The 23,706-nt window shown below is 40.6% G+C and overlaps 1 protein-coding gene across 2 annotated transcripts in view; it reads right to left on the reverse strand.

Moving 5' to 3' along the window:
* Positions 1–12,719: 12,719 nt before the first annotated feature.
* The window catches only part of LOC129514600 (NAD-dependent malic enzyme, mitochondrial), a 48,734-nt gene continuing 37,747 nt past the window's right edge, over positions 12,720–23,706 (reverse strand). For both annotated transcript variants that reach the window (XM_055333329.1, XM_055333330.1), the window contains 3 exons: positions 18,224–18,294; positions 17,444–17,542; positions 12,720–13,543 (listed from right to left, as the gene is read on the reverse strand). In XM_055333329.1, coding sequence (XP_055189304.1) covers positions 13,376–13,543; positions 17,444–17,542; positions 18,224–18,294 — 338 coding nt within the window. In that variant the 3' untranslated portion in view covers positions 12,720–13,375. The remainder of the gene's footprint in view (positions 13,544–17,443; positions 17,543–18,223; positions 18,295–23,706) is intronic.

Raw genomic sequence — 23,706 nt, forward strand, 5'->3', positions numbered from 1 at the left:
TTAGAATTCTGTGTTTAGAATACAACCATAATAACATCATAAAAAAGACAATAATTCCACATTATCCAATGTTCATTCATTGTTTAAATTTTCCTGATCATCTCATAACTTTGAGGCTCAATTGTTCAAGTCAGAAAATTTAAAAATACAATAAAATCATTAAAAACCTCTTTTAAAAAGCTTTTTTTTTAAAAGAATTCGTTTTTTTTTAATTTATTTATGATATTCACACAGCGAGGGAGAGAGAGAGAGAGAGAGAGAGAGAGAGAGAGAGAAAGAGAGGCAGAGAGAGAAGCAGGTTCCATGCACCGGGAGCCCGACGTGGGATTCAATCCCGGGTCTCCAGGATCGCGCCCTGGGCCAAAGGCAGGCGCCAAACCGCTGCGCCACCCAGTGATCCCTCTTTTAAAAAGCTTAACTACAGTGTTACCGTCTCACCTGATGATTTGTCAAGACATCCAATTACTTACGAATATCACCTAATAACTGTTCAATGTTCAGATTTGCCTAATTATTCCCAAAGAGTCTCATGTGTAGGTGGTTTGTTTCAATCAGTATTCAGGAAAGGTTTACATTGCATTTGGTATAAGTTTCTAAAGTTTCTTTTAAGCTTTTTTAAAAAGTTTTTGTTTATTTATTTATTTACTTATGTTAGAGAAAGAGAGAGTGAGGCGGGGGGAGGAGAAACGAGTCTCAAGAAGACTACGCACTGAGTGCGGAGCCCAACGGTGGCTCCATCTCAGGACCCTGAGATCATGACCTGATCTGAAACCAGCAGTCAGATGCTCAACCAACTGAATCTCCCAGGTGCCCCTCTTTTAAACTTTAATGGTTTCTTTTCCCTCTCGTTTTCTCTTGTCACTTATTGGTGGAAGAAATTGGGTCACTTGGCCTCCAGAATTTCCCAAATTCTGGACTGGACTGATTGCATCTCCATGGTATCATTTAACATGTTTTTCTATCCCTTGCGTTTCTTATCACATGGGAATTAGATGTAGAAGCTTGTTCTAAGTCTTTTTAGTGGACAAAGCAAATAAACATATATATTTTAACTGAAATTGTGAACTCATACTGATTTTTTCAATTCTAAAGTAAGATTATACAGTTTTTACTTAATTTCTTTAATTTTATGCTGATGTCACTTATACACTAAATCTTGGTTCCTAATGATAATAACATAGTTTGATTTAGCTCCAGTAAAGTGACTCCAGCAAACCATTGGATATATCACACTGGGTATGTACAGTCAAAAAACTATTTTTAGGTTACTTAAGAATTTTTTTTTCCATGTTGCTTTGCCACCAACCTGATAAACAGTTAGATTCTTCTATTTATTTTCCATTTTTAGGTATTGCTTTTTAAAGTGCGTTTTAAATTATGCAAATTGTTTACATGGGTTCCAAAGTCAAAATTATATTCAGAAAAGAATTACTTCCTTCCCTGCATAAGTGGCACTTTATTAAAATTAGTTTTAGAGAGACTTGCAGTATGACAGCATGAAGTGTTCTATGGGCCCAAACCCCAGAGAAACTGGTTAAAATAATAAAAACAATCATTTAAAGTCTCTGGGAATGGTCTGGTCCTAAGGAAATTTAGTAAATGGAGAAACACTTATTCAAAAACTACCAAAATTCAGGAGGAACAGTGAGAGTTTATAGAGTTTGAACCCAGACCTGCTTCCTCCCTTTACCTCTCAGATCTGCGAGATTGAACTGTAGACTGGTACAGCCGATAACACAGGTCTCCCTCTCTTCCTAGCTCAGAGTCAGAGAGCTGTCTTCTAGGAAGGGCTAACACATCAGTAGTCCTCATGCTGCCCCCAGCTACGAGTTGGTGAGGCTGAATTCGAGCCAACCGTTGCTAAGAGGCAAGATGGAGGCTTTAGTTTAGGTTTGGCCTAGCGAGAATACTAGGTCCCTGGTTGCTCTCACCCTGGCTCATAAAGTGGTGGTTCCATGTAGGGAAGACCAGCCAGGAAGACCTGAGGTCTCTGCCCCACTCAAGTGCCCAGCTCCTAAATTTGTGGTGTCACTAAATGAGTAGCATGCCACAGTCTCCAGCTCCACGGCCGTGGCTCAGAGATTTCGCCCAGAGGGAGAAGCAAATCTAAACTGGACCTTTTAATCTCTTCCAACATGTTGGGTTCACTTGCAATAGACTGTGGAGACCTCAAGCTTAAAGACGCTCCAAAATGAATGGAGATAGATGATGGTGAAAGGGAATTGGGAGGAGATTGGTAGGATCGTTGGACATCTATAGGCTAAACTGTCAGCATATTGTTTTCCTAAGAAGGGGCGATGGGCACAAGGCAAATGGAAGGAGCTTACCAGAGGTGAAGAAAAATTCAAACAAGGACCTGAGAAACCTTCCCTACACAGGAACTCAAATTTGATTGCTTTATTCTGTGGAGCAATTTATGCCCTGGACATTGTTGAAAATAATAGAGCAATCAGCTGGTAATCAGAGGAGCTTAGTAGAGCAGTATAATTAGGGAAAGAGACAAAAAGAGCTGTGCCGGGACTGTATTTCCTAAGGGGAAATATCGGAGGGTGACCTCGGTAAGTAGATGGGGTTGGGGGGATAGAGTCCGATAATCCAGCAGTCACTAAACAAATGAAAGAGCAAATGACAATAACAAGTTTCAGAGGTGGTGGGTGGGCAGTACCTTGAGTTGCTATGATATATAATCTAAAATGTACAGTTTCCAACAAGAAAAGTTAAGAAATATAAAGAAATAGGAAACTGTGATCTCTAAAATAGAAAAAAAAAGAGGAGGCAACAGAAACTGCTTGTGAGAGTAAACTAAGATGTTGGGGTTGTGAGACAAAGCTTTTTGAGTAGCCATTTATATATGGTCAAAGAACCAAAAGAAATCATGATTAAAGAAGCAAAGGAAGATATGATGACAATGTCACATTAAATTTAAAATATGAATAGAGATAGGATAATAAAAAAAGAACCCAAGTGGAAATTCTGGAGTCGAAAGTACAACTGAAATGAAAAATTCAGTAGAGGGGTTCAACAGTAAATTTGAATTTACAGAAAAGAAAGAATTAGCAACTTGGAAGTTATATGACAAAAATTATGCAATCCAAAGATGTGAGACAAAAAAATTAAGAAAAATGAGTAGAATCTCAGAGAAATGTGTGCCACCATTAAGCACAGCAACATGCATATAATAGGAGTAACAGAAGAACCACGGTCTTTAAAAGAAGCCGAAAAAACATTCAAAGAGAATAGCTAAAAGCTTCCCGGACTTAATGAAAAAGCAATAACCTTCACACCCGGGAGGCTCAACAAACTCCAAGCAGGATGATCACAGGAAACCCACGGACACATTGTAGTAAAAATGCTGAAAGCAAAGACAAGGAGAAAAACTTGAACCGAAGAGGAAAATAATTATAAGGGAATCTGAGCAGGATTAACGGCTGACTTCTCAGCGGAAGTAATGAGGGCAACGGGGTGATTTCACACCTGCAGATCCATCACTGGAGTAGCCCACGTTAGTAAAAGGAAGGACAAGACCCACAGGATCCTGTGAAGCAGCACGTCTCCGTGGTTACAGGCCGTCTGTCCACGTGCGTGCTTCCTCCTTCCTCTTCAGCTGTCTGATGCTGATCACACCATAGTTTATTCACTCAGTCCTTTGGCTTGTTTACGTCTTTTGCTCTGATGGTGTTGTAACAAATAGCCTCTGCAGAAGTCATTTTTAAAAAAAATTTTTGTGAGTATATCTTTGGCACAGATTCCTACAATAGGATTGATGACTCAACCAATAAATATGTATAATTTTGCTAGAGAAAGCTAAAAAGACTGCTCTGGGGGTTGGGTCATTCTGCTTTTCATTAGCAACTTATAATATCTTTTTTCCTCAGAACTCACCACCACAATGTTTGCAAACTTTGGGATTTTTGCCAATCTAACATCTTAGTGGAATTTATTATTTTTAAAGATTTTATTTATTTGAGAATGAGTGGGGGGCAGGGGGCAGAGGGAAAGGGACAAGCAGACTCGTCGCTGAGCTGGGAACCTTACTCAGGGTTTGATCCCAGCACCCTGGGATCATGGCCTGAGCCAAAGGCAGATGCTTAACGTACTGAGATATCCAGGGGCCCCATCTTAGTGGAGTTTAAACTTGCAGTTATCTTTCATAAATGAGCTATGTGAGTATCTGCTCATAAGTTTAAAGGTCATAAAAAAAGTTTAAAGGTCATTTGCCTTTTTTTTTCTGTAAACTTTTTGTGCATACGCTTTGCCCAGTTTTTTATGGTAATGGTCTTTTTCTTATGAATCTTTAGATGCTTTCCATATATCAGGGATAATAATTCTTTATGATGTAAGATGCAAATATGTTTTAAGTTTGTCATTTGTCTCTTTACGTTGCTTAACAATATTAACTTTTGAGTCAAAAGGTAGTTTGAGTCTTAATTTTGCCCCTTTGTATTTGGGTGACCTTGGTCGAGTTATTTAACTTTCTTCTGTTTTCCCCTGGTGAAATGAGGATAATCATTGCTCTTCTTGCCACAAACTTTTGTTATAAAGACAAAATGGTGTTTGTTGAAATGCCTTGTAAAGTGTTATTCAAATGTGAGTCATTCCATAGTGACACCTAGCACATCTAATAATCTAACTTATGCCGGCAGGAGAAAGCTGGCTTCTCTTTTCTCTCCCATTCTCTGCTTGGAGGCAACCTAGATGTAATAGAACAGCGGTCTTCTCAAATCAGTAAACGAACCCACCTGTCGTTACATCTGCAATTATAAATAACCTGGAATTAAGGGGAAAGGACAATCGTTATAATCACAAATTAGTAAAAGCAGTGGGTAAGTTTCAGAGCCAACAGAGTGATAACATGGCAGATTCCATTACTTTATTTTTCTCATTCAAACTATATTCAATTTCCGAAAAAAAAAAACTATATTCAAAAACTTTTGTTGATCATTCGATTATTTGAAATAAATCGCTGCTTAAATCTATATAGTGCTAGAGCACTGAACTGGGTGAAAAAGAGATTTTGTGACTGTAGGAAATAAACAAAAAACATGACCCAGCCCTTAGTTTGCTCAGAGTATTGACTGGACAGGCTGCTATTTACATACTTAGAGCAGCTGATATCTTAATTCGATGTCAATCGGAATTCTTGATCATAAGCATAGAAGTCAGTTTTAGCTAATTCACGTTGCAGATTGAAAGGAGATCAGGGAGCCTGCAGAACTGATAGAAAATGTGAACTGGTGGTGGCCGGGTGGCCCAGGTCTCGCGTGCATCTCCTTAGGGTGCAGCCGTTGGCGAACCTCCGCTGGGTGCGTGGCTCGGGTCGAGGCGGCCACCAGCAGGGAGATGCAGGGTCCTGCCCCCAGCTGTGGCTTCCGGAGGATGGAGGTCCAGTCTGCGCCCTGTACGTGGTGGGCAGGTGGTAAGGTCAGTGGAGGAGACAGGAGAGCGCGGGGAGCTGAGGTTGTAGGCTTTAAAGGGGCCCCCATCCAGGTGACCTGGGGGCAGAGCCGCAGGCCCGAAGGCCGATGCTGGGAATGGCCCTGGGGGGCTCCACTCGGGCCCAAGACAGGGGGTAGGAGGCCGAGGAGGGGGGGCGGGGGGGTCACGGAGGGGGGGGCCGCCGGGGCACCCGAAGACTGGTTCAGCCATTCCAGCTTTTACCAGGGCAGGAAGTGGCCGCATCTTAGGTCTGAAAGGGCCGCCCTGGCCGCTCTGCTGGGACCAGGCTGGAGGTGGCGAGGCCACGGCGGGGACAGCAGGTGGTGAGCCCGACTGTGGCCGGGTCTAGGGAGCCGGGGATCCAGGAGACCTAGCCCTCGGGACCTGCTGGGGGAGGCCGAGTTTGGGCAGCTCCGTGGCCTTGACTTGGAGGCCTTGACTGGAGGCCCGGCCCATGGGGGAGGCCCTGGGGGAGAAGGCTGGGGGAGCCCTGAGCCCCAGGGCTGCGGGTGCTCTGACAGGTGCCTTCCATCCCCGAGGATGCAGGGCCGAGCTGGGGACCCAGCAGCGTGAGCGCTTGCCAAGCTGCTGCCTCTCCCTTCCTGTTTGGTTTTTTGTTTTTTTTTATAATGTTATCTTTTTTTAAATTTTTATTTATTTATGATAGTCACACACAGAGAGAGAGAGAGGCAGACACAGGCAGAGGGAGGAGCAGGCTCCAAGCACCGGGAGCCCGACGTGGGATTCGATCCCGGGTCTTCAGGATCACGCCCTGGGCCAAAGGCAGGCGCCAAACCAGCGATCCCGTTTTTTGTTTTTTTGTTTTTTTGTAAATTTTCTTATCGGAGTTGGATTTGCCGACATAGAGCATGCCCCCCACCCCCCGCCCATCCCGCCCAGTGTCCCGGTGCCCCGCCCACCTCCCGTCCCCCGCCCCTGTTGGTTGAAGGATGGAGAGGACGGTCTCCAGGGTCAACGGGACGCTCCTCACCATCAGGAAGGACGGTGCCCCCACTGCCTGGACGCGGGTGGAACTGGAGGGGATCAGGCGGAGCGAGTGTGCCTCTCCCTCTCTCAAGATGCCCCTCCTGTGACCCCTTTTCCGTGAAGCAGGTAAGGCCGCGAGTGAAAGCAGGGGTGCGGGGTGCCCGGATGTGACCCGGAGCAGGCGTCAAACCCCAGGTGCCCACAAGGGCAGGAGCACCAAGGCTGCCTCCGAGCGGCCGCGCTCGGGGTGGGTGGAGGGTGGAGGGAGCGCTCTGAGCAGCCCCCGATGTGAGCTGCGCGAGCCCCAGAGCCCCGACTCTGCTGGCCGGGGGAGCTCCGGGACTTCGAGGTCCTGCAGGCCCTGCACCGCGGGTTCTGCAAAGCGGGAAATACTAGAACCTACCACTCAGAAGGCTGCTGTGAGGGATTCCTGGGGGGCTCAGCGGTTTGGCGCCTGCCTTTGGCCCGGGGCGCGAACCTGGAGTCCCGGGATGGAGTCCCGCGTCGGCCTCTCTGCATGGAGCCTGCTTCTCCCTCCTCCTGTGTCTCTGCCTCTCTCTCTATGTCTATCATAAATAAATAAATAAATAAATCTTAAAAAAAAAAAAAAAATGCTGCTGTGAATGTGAGACCAGTAAGTAGCCAGCAGATCCTCGGAGAGGCACCTGGCTGGCAGCAGGCATCCAGGAGGATTAGCTTTTAGACCACTCTCCTCCCTCTACTACAAAACCCACAAGCAGGCTTTGCTGAGGCTCCTTGGAATGGGTCTGGCAGGGGAGAAGCGGTGAGGAATTGGTCCTTCTTACTTCTGTGATTAAACTAAATGAGAACAGAAATCAAGTAGGAAGCTGAGCAAAAGGAAAGGAAGAGATGATGAGCATGAGTAATGCCCCACTCGTGAGTCCCCATCTAACCACAGAGCACTCCCACCGGACAGGTGTTGGGGGGCGGGAGGGGGCGTCAAGGATCAAGATAATACCCAGTTTTAGAAGTGCCCTCCCTATAGCAGCCTCTAAAAAACAAGGTCATAACAAATTATTTATGCATGAAAAATACCCACATCTCGTGACAATTTATATATCACAAAAGAGAAAAAGCCAATCACATCATTATGGAGCGTGTAGGTGGATTCCAGAGCCATCTGTGATAAGCTGATCTGGTACCAGAAATTACACAAGACATTCCCCTTAGGTGGGTGTTCCCATAAACAATAACCACAAGTCTGTTTATGCCCTTTTATCTTAAATGCACAAGTGAGAAAGGCTAAGCAGTGACTTTTGCAATGTGTGTTTCCTCAAAGTTAATGCTTAGGACGTTGTCAAAGGGAACACAATATGAATTGCAAAAATATGGTCTCAATTTCAGTTGATTTTAAAGGTCAATAGGCAAAGTATAATAAAAAATTAAGCAGAAATGCCATTTTGTCAAATAGCCAAAATAGGTCTCAGAAATTCTTTATTCTGCACATATATTTTATATTTCTACTTTTTAGCTATTCTCACTTTTTTTTTTAATAAGTTCCACATCCAACTTGGGACTTGAACTCACAACCCAACATCAAGAGTTGCATCAGCAAGCCAGCCAGGCACCCCAACTATTCTTACTTTAATGGAAGAAGTTATGTATGCATATAATACAGTAGCTATCATTGTATCAAAATATCACTGTATCAAGATAAGGAAATCCATCTAACAATTCACAACGACAATGGCAGAGTCACAAAGTATATAAGCATTATCGAAACTGGTTTGCACAGAAGTGATAGCAGTTGGTGGTTCTGGAAGGATTACCCAGTCTAAAGATGTTAGTGACTGGCTATTGAGAATCTTTGGTGTAATTTATCAAATTCAAAGCCAAATCTTTTATGTTTGCATCCATAACTAAAATGCTGAAGACTAACGAATAAAATAGTTTATATTGTATTTGAGCTTAAATGGCAAGTAGAAATCAAATAAACTGCTAAAACACATTAAAAAGCACCTCAGAAAAAAAAAAAAAGCACCTCAGCTTAACCTTATGAGTAGGTGAAGACTTCATCTGACATGATAATTCTTTATTTAAGATCCAGATAAAATCACCCGTCACAGAGGCGCTTCTTCCTTGAGAGGGGTTGAGGTTAAGGGCCCTGGCTCTGCTACTTACCCGCGGAGATCCTGGGCAAGGCGTTTAACCTCTCTGTGCATGTGTCCTTCTCCGTAAAAGAGGTGCAGCGACAGGAGGGCATCTGAGAATTAAGTATGCTCATGCATATTAGATGCTTACAACAAGGCCTGGTGCTGTCCATAATATGTCCTTTAGCATTATTTGTCAACTGTACATACCTAGTATGATAGTGATGATTCAGGACTCTGTAGGAATCAGTGATTTACTAGAATATACACTTAAAATTAGGAAAGGGAATATAATTTTTCTAGGACATAAAAGGACATACTGAAAACTGGGGAAGAAATACCCACAAATTTTCCCTTTGTCATAAAATTTTAAAAAGTGTTCTGAATGTAGGGATAACTTCCCAAAGAGAGAAGTGGCAAATAAGTTTTTATCTGGAAAAAGCAAGATTAAATAGCCATACAAAAAAGTGTTTATTGGTAAAAACCTGTTACATAAATATACAAATCATCTAAAAGTCATCTGACTTAATTTGTATATTTTATGTGAACAAAGTATGAACGTATTTCCATATCACATATCATATCATGTTACTTTTCTCTTTGAGAGACACAATTTTCCTTATCTAAGAAAGGAAAATAATTATTTAAAATCTAATCACTAATTCACCTGAGAAACTCCTGGCAATAATCATGCAATAAGTAAGAATCATGTCCTAATTAGGCCCAGTTTAATTTATTAAAATTTGAAACAAAGCCTTGAGCTTTCTGTCTGCTAACATTAAAACATCCTCATTTCAGATGAGGGGCAAACTGTCTACACATTATCTTGAATATTTTAAATTTTAAATGTTATTTATAGCTTTGCTGTAGAGGATTTATTTCATTTTAACATTTAGATGCATATACAAGTGCAAATCACACATCAATTGAGAATCAAACTAGATAACGAATCTGTTTTCTATAAAGTCAGCAATGTGCCTGCACCTGAAAACGTGCGGTCTTATTTTGAATGGAAATATGATATTGGTGCTATTATATTGTTTATGAGAGTCCCTTTAAGTGGAATCCCAGTAGAGAGCTTTAAGATTTACATGGATGTTCTTAAGTGTTATTTATGCTCAGCAGAGCGGATTCGGTTTTGGTGAATCCAACAGAACCCTGGGACTGTTCAAGAGTATGAAGCCTCTTTTAGGAATACTGAGTGGGCTTGGGGGAAAAAGCTACAGAACACTTGGATGAAGGCCAGGCTTTCCCACTCGCCTACCACCCCTTTGGGCTTTCTCAGTTATCTGAAAGCAGTAAATAACGTTCCACACCCTTAATAATTATGCTTTGATCTTAATTCATTAGCAACTCCTTTGCAAAGCAGAATGTAGGATCTTATTTCTCCAGAAGCTGGTAATTTAGAGAAAGAAAAAAAAAAAAAAGGATAGGGTGAGTCATATTAAAAGACAACCAATAGAGAAGAAACAATTAGCCACTTGATGGCTAATCTTTTCAAAAATGAAAACTGGTTGCTAGGTTTTACTTAATAAGTGCACAGAGAACTGAACAGTATTCTAGTTATGTATTTTCAGAGAAATCTGTTTAAAAGTTCCGTGTTTTTGTCCTTATCGACACTCCATAAAAACTATACATAACAAAAATAGGCGGAGCCAATTCCATGCGAGAACACAATCTCAGGTATCGCTTCATATGGGGTATGCGCCGGATGAGCACGGAGCAGCCTGCTCGCCACACTCGTGCTCTGGAGCGTGCACCCGGGCCTTCTCTGGAGCGGCGGCCTGGGCGCCCCGGGTCAGAACAATCGAGCCCACCCCAGACCCACTGCCTCGCCAGGAGGAGCCTGTGAGCTCCGCAGAGGACTCGCGTGTCCCCTGGAGGCAGCGACCGCGAGGCGCGGCAGGTGTGCCTAAGATCCCCCGGGGCCTTGCGGGACCACTCCTGCCACGGCTCCGCCCCGGAGGTCCAGGCGGCCTGGCAGGAGGAGGAGGTATATGTAGTTTAAAGAGGCTTCAGGGTGACTCTGAAGCATCTTCCTGGTTAAGAAACCATCCTTTAAAATGATTCTAACAGGGCAGGGGATCCCTGGGTGGCTCAGCAGTTTAGTGCCGCCTTCAGCCCAGGGCGTGATCCTGGAGGCCCAGGATCGAGTCCCACGTCGGGCTCCCTGCATGGAGCCTGCTTCTCCCTCTGCCTGGGTCTCTGCCTCTCTGTCTCTCGTGAATAAATAAAATCTTAAAAAAAAAATGATTTTAACCAAAATCTTTAACACGTTTGCCATCACAGTCAGTAAACCTTCCCCCTACTACTTACCCAGGCTCTTTCACCCCATGGCTACTGGTGCCAGATCAGAACACGAGTGCTCACTTTGCTCTCCTAGGTCATTTCTAAGACTAACCTTACATAAAGTCTTCTCTACTCAAAAGATTGAAAATGGCTCTCCATGCTGTTTTTAAAAATAATTACCTTATTGCTTGGTAAGTTTCCAGAGCTCTGAATGCTTGTTCCTTCCCGTCTGACGGCATAGTGCCACCAGGCCCCTGGTGCTAGCTGGTGCTGGCAGCTCCTGCCTGTATCTTACGTTTTTTTCTTCACCTTACATCCAGTAATTGTTACTTAGTTGGTAAAACACTGGTTAGTAAATAACACATGAGAATAGGTGGCTTTTAGTGAATACAAATTGATCTGGAGAAATAAGATATATTTACACATATGTGATAGACAATAAACATATATTGGAATATATATAATGTATATTTATTAAAGGCCACCTATTCTCATGTGCTATTTACCAACCATTATATTACTGGTTTTATATCTATCATTTCTGTCGTACTTAAATATGTAGGCTATATGCCAGTTGGCCTATTTTCCTCAAAATAGAATTTCCATAAAGACTGTACTAGACATATTTACTAAGCAATCCTCTTAGTAAAATTACTTGAATTCAGCATATGGTCCTACCTTCAATAAGCACTAAGCAAAACAGGATTTGTAATTATTATACTTGTAATGTTAAACTAAAATCAAGAGAGTATTTTTGAGAATGATTTTGTTTTGACAAAGGTAACTGAAAACACAAACTTTTCATTTTTAATTAAAAGAAATAGTGACCTGATTATCTCATAAAGATTTATATAACAGACTTCTGACTTGATTCATCTGTTAAATGGATTAATCAACTGCATCTTAAAATATTCCAAATGGCAGTGCCATTTCAAGCATTCGTAAAATGTTGAATTACATTTAAAATTAGTATGAATCAGTCTCTACCTACACATAGAGGGACAAACACAAAAATGATGCCTTTTCCCTACAGAGTATCGCATCTAATGTATCAAGGACTATGGAGAGAAATAACAAGTAATGTGCACCCCTACAGGTAGCTATGAATAACTTTCTGCACTTAATCTTCTAGAATGAGCACTTAAAATATAAGTTTTTGTTCCTTCAAAGCAACTAAGGTAGGCATATATAAAGTAATATCACTAACTCTCCAAATGCTTTGGGTTTTCCTTTAGAACTCTCCCATATGGGCAGCCTGGGTGGCTTGGCGGTTTAGCTCTGCCTTCAAGCCCAGGGCATGATCCTGGAGACCCAGGATCGAGTCTCACGTCGGGCTCCCTGCGTGGAGCCTGCTTCTCCCTCCTCCTGTGTGTCTCTGCATCTCTCTCTCTCTGAATAAATAAATAAAATCTTTAAAAAAAAAAAAAAAGAACTCTCCCATACACAAGCCACATAAGAAAACTGGCCTCACTAGCCAACTGTTACCCATTTTACTGGGATTAAAAATGGTATTTTCTGGTCTGAACACCTACCTTATTCATCCCCACTTAGCTCTAAATTAATTTTGGTGGCTTCAAAAAAGTAAATCCATCTTTGGTGGAAAGAGCTGTCACTAACGGTATTCAAAGAATATATCATACAGACATTTGAAAATTATCTCAATAATAAAGAGCAGCACTACTGGAATAGGGGGTATAGCCTCTCCAGTTAAAAATGCTTCATTTGGATGTGAAGTATGACTAATTTGTTAAAAGTCACATGATGTCAGTTATAATTTATGCGTTATATCCCCTCCTTTGAAACATCTAGAAATAAAGAACATGAAAATAGGTGCTTTTCATAATAAGCAAACCTAAATTTCTAGTTGGGCAATAAAATCGCATTAATTGAAACAAATTTAAGATAATATCTTTATTAAATAAAAAAGTTACACTATGATTTTTATACACTGTTGAAAATAATGACCACTTTATTTATCTAAAGCCAGCAGTACTTCCCATTTTTCTCTCATGGTGTAGTTAAGCCTCAATTTAGGTCCAGAAAATAAGTAATAGGGTAGATTTTTCCACCTTTCTTTAGATTTATCAACTGGAAAGGAATTTCAGAGCATGAAAATAAAATGAGGCAGAAATAAAAGAACTTTTAAATTTGGCTTAAAATTCTATACTCATATCCACAGAAGTAAATTTCTATTTTAGTAGCCCTCAAAGAGCTGGGGAGAGAAGATTATTACTAATAATAGTAAGTAGCAAATACTTTGGCAAGCATGAACAGAAGCACAAGTGAAGACATTTACAAATACATTTGTAACATCTCTTTGATGTGGTCTGAGCTATAAATCAGAATAAAAGCAATACGGCTATTTGCAGATTCTGGTGGGGATTAACAACGTGGCCAATACATCATGAAAAAAAAAAAAAAGTCAAGCAAAGCAGTGGGGGAGTACACAGGAAAAAAACCATCAATTCGAGAACATTATCTCTTTTTGTTTGGAAAAAAAAGGGGGGGGGGGTTCCCTGAAGTCTGGAAAGTATTTTTCAGTGGACGTGCTTCTATTCCGTTATCAGGGGAGGGCTTAACGCAGACTCGGGCCAGTCATACACATCCGGCAGCAGGGAATCGTATTCACTTCGCCATATTCTTTCTCTAATGTATTTGGCCTTGTCCTCAGGTTCCGGGTACCGGAAAGCCATTTTGTTAGCATACAGGTACTCTGTGACCTGAAAAATAGAAAAATAGGTAAGATTACTGTGCAGGCTCTGAGTATTAACCTGAGGGGGAAAGTACTGTTAAAACACAGAAGAATGAATTTAGAAGAATGACATTTTTCTTTTTTCAAAATAAATAACATTACTTTGACTCATTTCAAAACATTTGCAAACTACTAAGGGCTTGAAGGATGAAATAAAAATCATCTGTAATCTCACCATAAATTTGACGTGTTTTCAAGTCATTCCCCCCATTACTGGCATTCCCCCTTAATACTTCAATCCAACAAGCAATTAAAAATGACTTTTTGTCCTAGGGACTCAACCTTACTATATTTTGTGATGAAAATGTGCTTCAATTATTTTCTAGCTTATTCTAAGAAACATATTTGTACCCACAGAAAAAGCTGGGGCAAAGCATGAGGTCGGAGAAGCTCACTGGCTGTGGGATGGGGTAGGGGACAGAAAACAAAGCACTCCTAGTCTCCTGAACCCTCGGTCTTAAAAGGAAAGCCTTAAGCCAATGAAGGAGCAAATTCTCTACCCTGCAGAAGGGAGGGGAGACATGACCCTGGGGCTACACTCCAGTACCAACCCCTAAGCACAGGTATCTCCTTCTTTTTCATATGACCTCTCACCTGGACACACTGGTAATCTCTTAACTGGCTGATACGGTCCAAAATCTGTCCCACATGTAATATCATTCTATAAATTCTAAAGCTGAGCTCTATTTGTCCTACTTCTGGGCTCTAAAATCCTCAGCTGTTTTGCAACAATAAGGTATTCATTCAGACTCCTTAGCCTGACATTTGTCCATCTGTACAATGTGGCCTTAAGATAACTTTCAAATCCTGTCTTATGCCATTTGCCTACCTATACTTTAGATTCCAGGTCAAGTGAACTGGCTGTTATTTAAAGATTTTATTTTAAAGTCATCTTTCTACCCAATGTGGGGCTCGAATTCACAACCCCAAGATCAAGAGTCATATACTCCACTGATTAAGCCAGCCAGGTGCCCCTGGGTTGGCTGTTATTCTTTCTTTTCTTTTCTTTTCTTTTCCTTTTTTTTTTTTTTAAGATTATTTATTTGAGAGAGAGAAAGCACGCAAGCACAAGTGGGGGCAGAAGGAGAGGGCAATCATCTCAAGCAGACTCCCTGCTGAGTCTGCGCCTAGTGCAGGGCTTGATCTCACGACCTAAGCTAAAATTAAGAGCCAGACGTTCAACTGACTGAGGACTCGGGCACCCCTGGCTGTTATTTCTTAAACATATCATCTCTTACTCCTAATCTTTGTTTAGTTTACAAGTATTAAAATAATGCAACAATAACATTTATAGTCAAAGGGGTAAAAATTTTATGATCATCAATCAATATACAGTTGAAAATGTGGTTAAAAAAAAAGAAAATGTGGCTGATAAAATTCTACACTTATTCCTGGTGTTTAAGAAAATCTTAGTAAACTAGGGATTAAGATTACTTCTTAAAAAGATAAAAGAATATTTATTTCAACCAAAAGCTAGTATCATATTTAGTATTAAAATACAAGGATGTCCTGATCAACTAAGTTGCTTAAAACTGTTCTTATGGGAGAAAAAAAGGAATACATAGTAAATGAAGAAACACTCACGAATGATTCAAAACTCAAAATTCCAAAACAGTTCATTAAGAAACTATTAAGAGTTAAGATTGCTCAATTAGTTGAGCTACTTATCAAGTAAATTCATAAAAATTAATACCTTCCCTATATGCGATGACTAGCAAGGAAATAAGTATGAGAAAAAAAATCTTCATTTATTATAAAGAACAAAACATTTTAAATTCTAGGAAAATAAGCATTAAGCAACATACTATATTTAGAGAGGAAAACAACGAAATTATATTGAAAGACTTAAAAAGAAGAAACAGACTGTGCTGAGTGGGAAGAGGTACCGATGGGGAGGGAAGAGCCAGTACCAAAGGCTCAATTTCACTGACTTTGTAAGTTTGATGGTTTCCTACACAGATGCAGGGTTTTCTTTAAATTAAAAAAACTGGTAAAAAAAATTCATCCAAAAGAATGCAGTTTAAACAGGTAAGAAAATACTGAAAACGATATTGATGAGAAAGATATAGTATCTAATAATACACATTATACATTCCACAGTAATAATTATTTTTTTAAGATTTTATTTTTAAGTAATCTCTATACCCAACTCACAATCCTTAGGTTGAGTCACATGCTCCACTGACTGGGCTAGCCAGGTGCCCTACATACCACAATATTTTTAATGGTGCCTAATATTAGGCCAATATGGTTAGGAACAGACTCTCAGTGACAGATTTGAGGACTTTATGTTAGTAAAAGGAGCATTCTCAATCAATTGGTGCTGGGGCAACTGGTTAACTATTCAGAAAACAATGTTTCTCGGCCTCACACATCTTACTCTAAAAAACCTTAGGGATTAAAAGGTTTTATGTTATTAAAAAACAAAGGTAGATATTTATATGATTTTTGGAGTGGGAGAAGGCATTAACATTCATAAAAGGTGAGGAAACAAGCCATTGAGTAAAGAGATTATTCCATAAAAAAAAAAACCTCTTGAAACGTGGCATTCCACAGTGTTAAATTTCCACAAGTCAAAATAAATGGCAAATGGGTAAACACCTGCACCACAGCAAACAGAGAAATCGCTATGATGCTCAATATATAAAGGGCCTTTTAAAGCCAACATTAGAAAGAAAACAACCAATATAAAAACAAGCAAAGGTCATGAACAGGCAGTTCACAGAATATGATTATTTTTTTAATTTGATTTTTAAAAAAGACTTATTTATTGGTGAGAGAGAGAGAGAAAAACACGAGGGGGCGGGAGGCAGAGCGGGGGAGAAGCTGATTCTCCACTGAGCAGGGAGACTGATGCGGGGCTTGATCCCAGGACCCTGAGATCATGACCTGACCCAAAGGCAGACACCCAACTGAATGAGCCACCTGGGTGCCCTATTTTATTTTTTATAATTGTTTAATTAAGCAAAAAACTCAATCTCACTAATAAATGCTTTAGATAAAAATGAAGACCTAATCCTCCACTCACTAAATATGTAAGATTTAAACAATAACGCTCAGTATCGGCATCACTGATACTGCAATATAAATTGATACTTTTTTCCGGAAGAAATATGATGGTAATCTGTATCGGAAGCCTCGGCACGTTAATACGTTTTGTTCTTTTGATTAGACATTTATCTTAAGAAAAAACAATCATAAATGTACACAAAGACTTAAATAAGGATGTTCACTACAATATTATTTCTAACAACAAAAGATGCTTAAAGTCCAAAAATACAGAAATGGTTAAACGAATTATGATGCCTAACAAAGAGAAGATTACGCAGCATTAATGATCATACGGGAGAACTCCTTTTGATTTACCCGGGGAAAGGCTTACAGTGTACTCAGTGGAGAAAGAGCAGGGAGAAACCATCCTAAAGAGGCACCGGTGGCTGCAGGTGCTGCAGACGTATGCATGCGTTGCGGAAGGAAAAGGACTAGAAGGCAACAAATCCCAAATAATAATGTGGGTTATGGGGCACCTGGGTGGCTCAGTTGGTTAAGCGCCCGACTCGTGACTTTGGCTCAGGTCATAACCTTGGGGTCCTGAGATGGAGCCCGCGTCAGACTCCACGCTCCGTGACGCACGGGCTTGAGGATTCTGTCTCCCTTGCCCTCTGCCCCACCTCCCACTCTCTCTCGCTCTCAAATAAATAGATCTTTAAAAAAAATAATGTGGATTATATTCTGGTATTTAGAAAATGAGTGATCTAAAATTTCTTCTTTGTACCCTTGAAATGTTTCAAACTTTTCTCTAGCAAACTTATGCTACTTGCTTAAGAAAACATTAAAATCTTTGTGAACAGGTATAAATTATACTCACTTTAATAGCAATGTTAATAGAAACTTCCTGAATATCAGCAAGTGGTGGGTAAAGTCTCCCTTGAGCTAGCTCTTTATCTGTCAATTGATTTGCCAGTGCCTGAAGAGAAAAACAGCATTTTATTTTTACTTTGTCTAAATAGCACAGAATAAGGACGGAATAAGATGGAAAAGTGGTTTGGGGAGCAGAAAATAATACGAGTAACATAATTCTTATTTTTAGCAGAAATATATATACTTAAAGCGCTGCAGAAATTAAAACTGTTCACTGCTAAATAATAAACAACTAGATTGAAAAGTTTATTGACATATTATACTTAATACATACAAAGTTTGGAATAATTACATCAGCTACTATGAAAATAGACATTAAAATCTGTTATTAAAAAATGTGAGTTCTTCAAAACTCACACTGTAGTCCTGCACTGCAATAGGCCAGTACACTGCAAATAAACCAGTTTGTGTCCATTAAAAAAATGAAGGTGTCACCTTTGGTCTATGCTGTCACGATATGTTACCTTCAGACACATATATAACAGGTATGGTAGGTGTTATACATATGAAAGGATTCATAGCTTACATTCAAAATTTGAAAAATCATGATAAAAAATTAATCTTATGCAAAAGTAGACGGTCAAATCAGAAAAGCAAGAGATGAATAGCTTCCTTTCCATTCATAAGGCAGATCTAATCCATTTTCTCTCTGTGCTTTTAACTAAGATCCACTCATCTTTATAATCCATCCTTTATAAAAGAGTCGAAAAAGATTTAAAACACTTACCTTTGCAGCTTCTAGGAAAACATGGTCACTAATATGCCGGGTGTTACAGAGAATAACAGCTAAAGCCACGCCTAGAAAACATTTTAAATGTTTAGTGAGGTCTTTTTTTCCAAATTGTGAAAGGAACCAAATAAATACCCAGACTTACAGCCAGTTAATAGGAACCACTACCCCGACAGCTCCCCTCACCCAAGCAGCCAAGACACAACAGAAATCGGAGTTAAAATCAAACAATTTACTTTGTTAAAATCAAATAACAACATATCTTTTTTTAAATTTTTTTTTAAATTTATTTATGAGAGAGAGAGAGAGGGAGAGGCAGAGACACGGGCAGAGGGAGAAGCAGGCTCCATGCACCAGGAGCCCGACATGGGATTCGATCCCGGGTCTCCAGGATCGCGCCCTGGGCCAAAGGCAGGCGCTAAACCACTGCACCACCCAGGGATCCCAACAACATATCTTTAACTGCTATGACACTTATCTGCTAGACAGAGATATCAAATGGCTTTTCTCAATTTAGTTTTTATAATTAGCAAAATTACAAGTGCATACACTTCATCAATACTTGTTACAAGAAACATCAACTCCCGGCCCACCCCTAATCCTTCCAGTCTTGCTCATTTTTGTGTTCCTCTCTCCTACGGTGGAACATCTTGCACACGGTTCTCCAGACTGACTTCCCAGTCTCAGAAGCAAGCGGCTCCTTCCTGCAGGAGGAAGTGCGTGGCTCTGGTCCACGCTTCCCGCCTCCCCCCAGACCTCCCCCCTTGTCTACACAGAGCACCGCCACCCAGCTTCCTCCGAAGGCTACTCGGAGCGCGGCCGTTGCCAACACCGGGTCGCGGGCATCTCTTCTCTTCTGTGTGACTTGGGTTTCCCTGATCTCCTTATTTTAGTTTTTCAGCACTTGAAATTATCTCACGCCGGCTCATCCAGCATCTCCGGCACATCCCGCACGCGCCTCCTTCATCCTCCAGAAGAGACCTCCACGCCGCTCCGTGGTGGCCGCTCTCCATCCCAGACCGTCCCAGACCGTCCCAGGTCGGAGCGGTCATCCTGGACAGTCTCTCCCCTTTAGGCAGCTTGCCTGGGTTTCTTCGGAGTTCACTTCTAGATCCCACTTCCTCCCAGTGTTTGGTTAGTCCCCATTTGGGACAGGACATGTTTTCCTGCAGTTTTCTGAGGATGTTCCTCGGCACTCCTCCCCCCCCGCCCCACTGCCTTTTTTTTTTTTTTTTAAATTACTTTCTACCTATTTGATCATTTGTTTGGGTTTAGAGTTCTAGCTTGGAAATAATTTCCCTTTAGAGCCGTGAGGCGCTCCTCCAAAACCTTCTGGCCGCCAGTGTTGTTGGTGAGCAATCAGTGCCAGCTGGATTCTAGACCCTTCCTGGTGATTATCCTCTTGCTGCACCTCTGGAGGTATCAGGATGCTTCCTGAATGTTCCGCAGTTTCCCAGTCATGTGCCTTGAGGTGCAGGACTTTTCCACACCGTGTCTGGCACTCGGGGGGGAGGCCCTTCCTACCCGGGAACCTGGGTCCTTCAGTGTGGGTAAAGGTTCACGAAATCACTTGTCATTTTCTTTCCTCCACTCATCTGTTCTCTCGCTCTATAAGACTGTTTTCGGATACTGTACTTCCTGGACCAGCCCTCTCATTTTCTTCTGCTTTACAGCCCTCATTCTTTGCTCGATTTCTAGGTGACTTCTTCAGCTTTTAAAAAAATAATCCTTCTGTTCTCAAACTTTTTATTTTCAAGAGCTCATTTTTGTTCTCTAATTTTTTAAACAAAATTTTTGTCTTCATGTGGATATTGATAGTTTTTAAACTTTCCTTCTCCCCACCTAATCCCTGCTTCTTTCTAAGCAGCTTTTTACTCCTTGTCTATTTTCATCTCTTTTGTGAAATAAATTGTTCATGTTAGGAGACTTTCCTTAGTTGACCAGTAATTTTTAAGTGTTTCTCATATGTAAGGGTTAGGAACTGGAAGGATCACTGGTAGCCATGACCACGAGGATAGGGCTTGCCCACCTGAGCATCACTGTGGTGATTTGGCTTTTAATCACCCTCCTTTCTGGCATCTCCTTCCTCAACTGTGTCCAGCGTCTTCTGGTCTAGAAATTCTCAGTTTTGCACTATTCAATCCTTAGCCAGAGCGAGGCAATACAGTTATCCAGTTAATCATGGACAAGAAGAAAATCGGGTAATAGATTCCTTATTTTAATCTAGCCTCTAGATAATATATGTATGTCAGAAAGTAGAGCATCTGTTCCATCTACAGTTTATATAGTTGCTTAAATGTTTGGAGCAAAATCTATGGTCTTAGGTTTGTCTTGTCTCTTCCATGTTCTTTCTTTTCCTCTCCATTCTTGACTTTTGGATTTTTTTTTTTTTTTTTTTATCATTTCCTTTCTTCCCCTAACATTCTCTCACCATAGTTAGGAAGTTTTTTCTGGTCTTCCAGTGGTTATCCTAAAATTTATAACAAGCACCCTTATGAAAATTCCATGCAATCTCTAATTTGCCCTTCCACCAGACAATGCCTCCACCACCCTCGTAACAGTTTCACTCTACTTATAAGTTATTGTACTTGATCCTTTCAAGGAAATCTTTTTGCTCTGGCTGCATTCATAGTTTTCTCTTTGTTGTTATTTGCTAGAGTCTCACAACGATGTTCCTCGATGCGGCCTTCTTTTATTTATCCCACATGGGTTTTACTGAGCTTCTGGATATTGTGTACTGACGTCATCATCAGGTTCTAAGAAATTCTCAGCCACGAAGCATACAAATACTGCCTCTGCTTCATTCTTATGCTATCTTCTGGGACTACACACAGTGTATCAATTAAAGGTATATATCTGCTTTCCTATATTTTTCTCTTGCTTTGGTCTCTGGATCATTTCTTCTGACCTATCTTATAGTTTCATTCTCTTCAGTCTAATCTGCACTGGGCCTCATTCACTGAGTTCTTGAATTTATTTTAGTTTTTCAATTCTAGAACTTAGTGTTACTTGGTTGAATTTTTCAAGCTTCGATTTTATCTCCATAAACACAATAGGCATACTGATTTCATAATACCTGTTTTATATCCAGAATTCCAGAGTTTTCTTGTTGTTTCTGGCACTGTCTTGTCTTTTATGCGCATCTTTATCTTTTATTTTTTAACTGGGGGTGTATTTTAAAATTTGTGAAAGTAACTTCAAGACAAGGATAGTGTTACCTTGTGCCACAGAAGATTTCATTTCTGTTTGCTTCTGGCCCGGCCCTGTGGATGCTGGTAGGTCAAGACAAAGATCTGAGGCTTTCCAGGTCACCATGTGATAGTGCAAACTATACCCATATTCCAAGGTACAGCCTTTAGCACTTCAGTCCCATCAGTGGTTCACTAGAACCCCATTCCTGACAGATGCCAGACTCTAATGCTTGCCCTCCCTCCATGAAAAGCACCGCTTTGCTGTGCGGCCACTCCTTGCCGACGAGAGAACGCCTCCAGTGCAAAACTTCACATGCTGGTTTTCTGAGCTCTAGTTCTCTCCCCAACCTTGATCCAGAACTCTTGAGTATTTCATTAGTCAGTATCTTTTTAGCCTTTGGCCCTTTCAAGGTCTGATTTTTGTTGTTATTTTATCCAGTTATAATTGCTGGACCAAGTAATTCAAACATCATTGGAGCCTTACATTTTTTTATAAACAAACTTTTGGCCTCCTGCTTTCCAGTCCACTTTTACCTCTACATCAAATCATTTGTGTATCCATATTTATAGATAATGGTGCTGATAATGGTTAACAGTAAACTTAGGACTTTGTAGTATTGTATAAAAATCATCAATTGCCAAATTCCTTATTAGTCAAGTAAGACACAGAAAATGACATTGTTAAATTCAGCGGATAGGTATTCGTTTCTTTGCTCTTATGCCTTTCTGCCACAGAAATACTGCTGGGTAGAACAGATTGATTTTGAACATTGTCAAGTTCTATAAAGAGATCACTGGTGATGGGAAAGTTTCTATAATGGACAGTAGGTCTCAAGAGATGAGCAGCGTAGAATTCTAGACATAAAATAGCTACGGGGAGAAAAATTCGTAACAAAAGCACTGGGATATTCACAGGCTAAAAGTCTTCTTTACTTTTTTTTTATTATTATAATAAATTTATTTTTTTCTTCTTTACTTTGACAACAGTAATAGCATGCTTGCTTGATGCTAGCCTACATCCACTAAAAATCTACCATAAAAGACATGAAATCTTAGCACCTACAGTCAACTCATCAGGGAGAAGCCCACAAGGAGAAAGACAAAGGAAATTCAGGTCGATTCCCTATTTTACTCAACAAAGTTTTTCATTAAAATGAATGAACTAAGGATCACCAGAAAAATCTTTTTTTAAATTATATATTTATTCACGAGAGACACACAGAGAGGCAGAGACACAGGCAGAGGGAGAAGCAGGCTCCGTGCAGGGAGCCCGACGTGGGACTTGATCCCAGGACCCCAGGATCATGCCCTGAGCCCGAGGGCAGGCACCAAACTGCTAAGCCACCTGGGTGTTCCAGGATCACCAGAAATTTATAGAAAATGAACAGCACAAAGGAAGAAATATTTAAAAGAATCTTAGCTCTCAGAAGAAATTCAAAAGGATCCTGAAGTCTTAAAAAAAAAAAATGAAAGTGGCTATAAAAAAAAGTGATTTTAGGATAAGATAAAGGTATTGGGAATAAAAAATATTTGAACCTACTGAACTAATGATATGGGATATTAAGCAAATGTTAATTTCATATGTATGACACCGGTATTATAGTTATGTTTAATTTTAAAAATTACTTGTTCAGAGATACATACTGCAGTAGTTACAAATGGAATTATATGATGTCTCTGATTTGCTTTAAAATAACCCAGTGAGGAAAGAATGGGTAAGAAAATATAGTTACATGTTGGTAACTGCTGAAATGTGGGTGACTTGAACATGAGATTTCATTCTTGTCTCTGCTTTTGTGTTTGAAATTTTTATAATAAAAAAATACTTTTTTTGTTGTTTTAAATTTTCAGTTTTAAGTAGGCTCCACGCCCAACATGGGGCTTGAACTCATGACCCTGAGATCAAGAGTTACATGTTCTATGGACTGAGTCAGCCAGATGCCCTATACGAAAAGACTTTTGAAATGAGCAATAAGAGTGCTGAAAACCAGAACAGATGAATGAATGAGTGAATGCCATAGAGCTCCTTCATGTTACAGAATTAAAAAGGTAGACACGGAAACGTGAAATAAAATTTACAATAGAGGTATTTTTTTTTTATTTATTTTTTATTTATTTATGATAGTCACAGAGAGAGAGAGAGAGAGAGGCAGAGACACAGGCAGAGGGAGAAGCAGGCTCCATGCACCGGGAGCCTGACGTGGGATTCGATCCCGGGTCTCCAGGATCGCGCCCTGGGCCAAAGGCAGGCGCCAAACCGCTGTGCCACCCAGGGATCCCTACAATAGA

This window comes from Nyctereutes procyonoides, unplaced genomic scaffold, assembly GCF_905146905.1.
Source record: "Nyctereutes procyonoides isolate TBG_1078 unplaced genomic scaffold, NYPRO_anot_genome, whole genome shotgun sequence".
In the NCBI taxonomy this organism is placed as follows: Eukaryota; Metazoa; Chordata; class Mammalia; order Carnivora; family Canidae; genus Nyctereutes; species Nyctereutes procyonoides.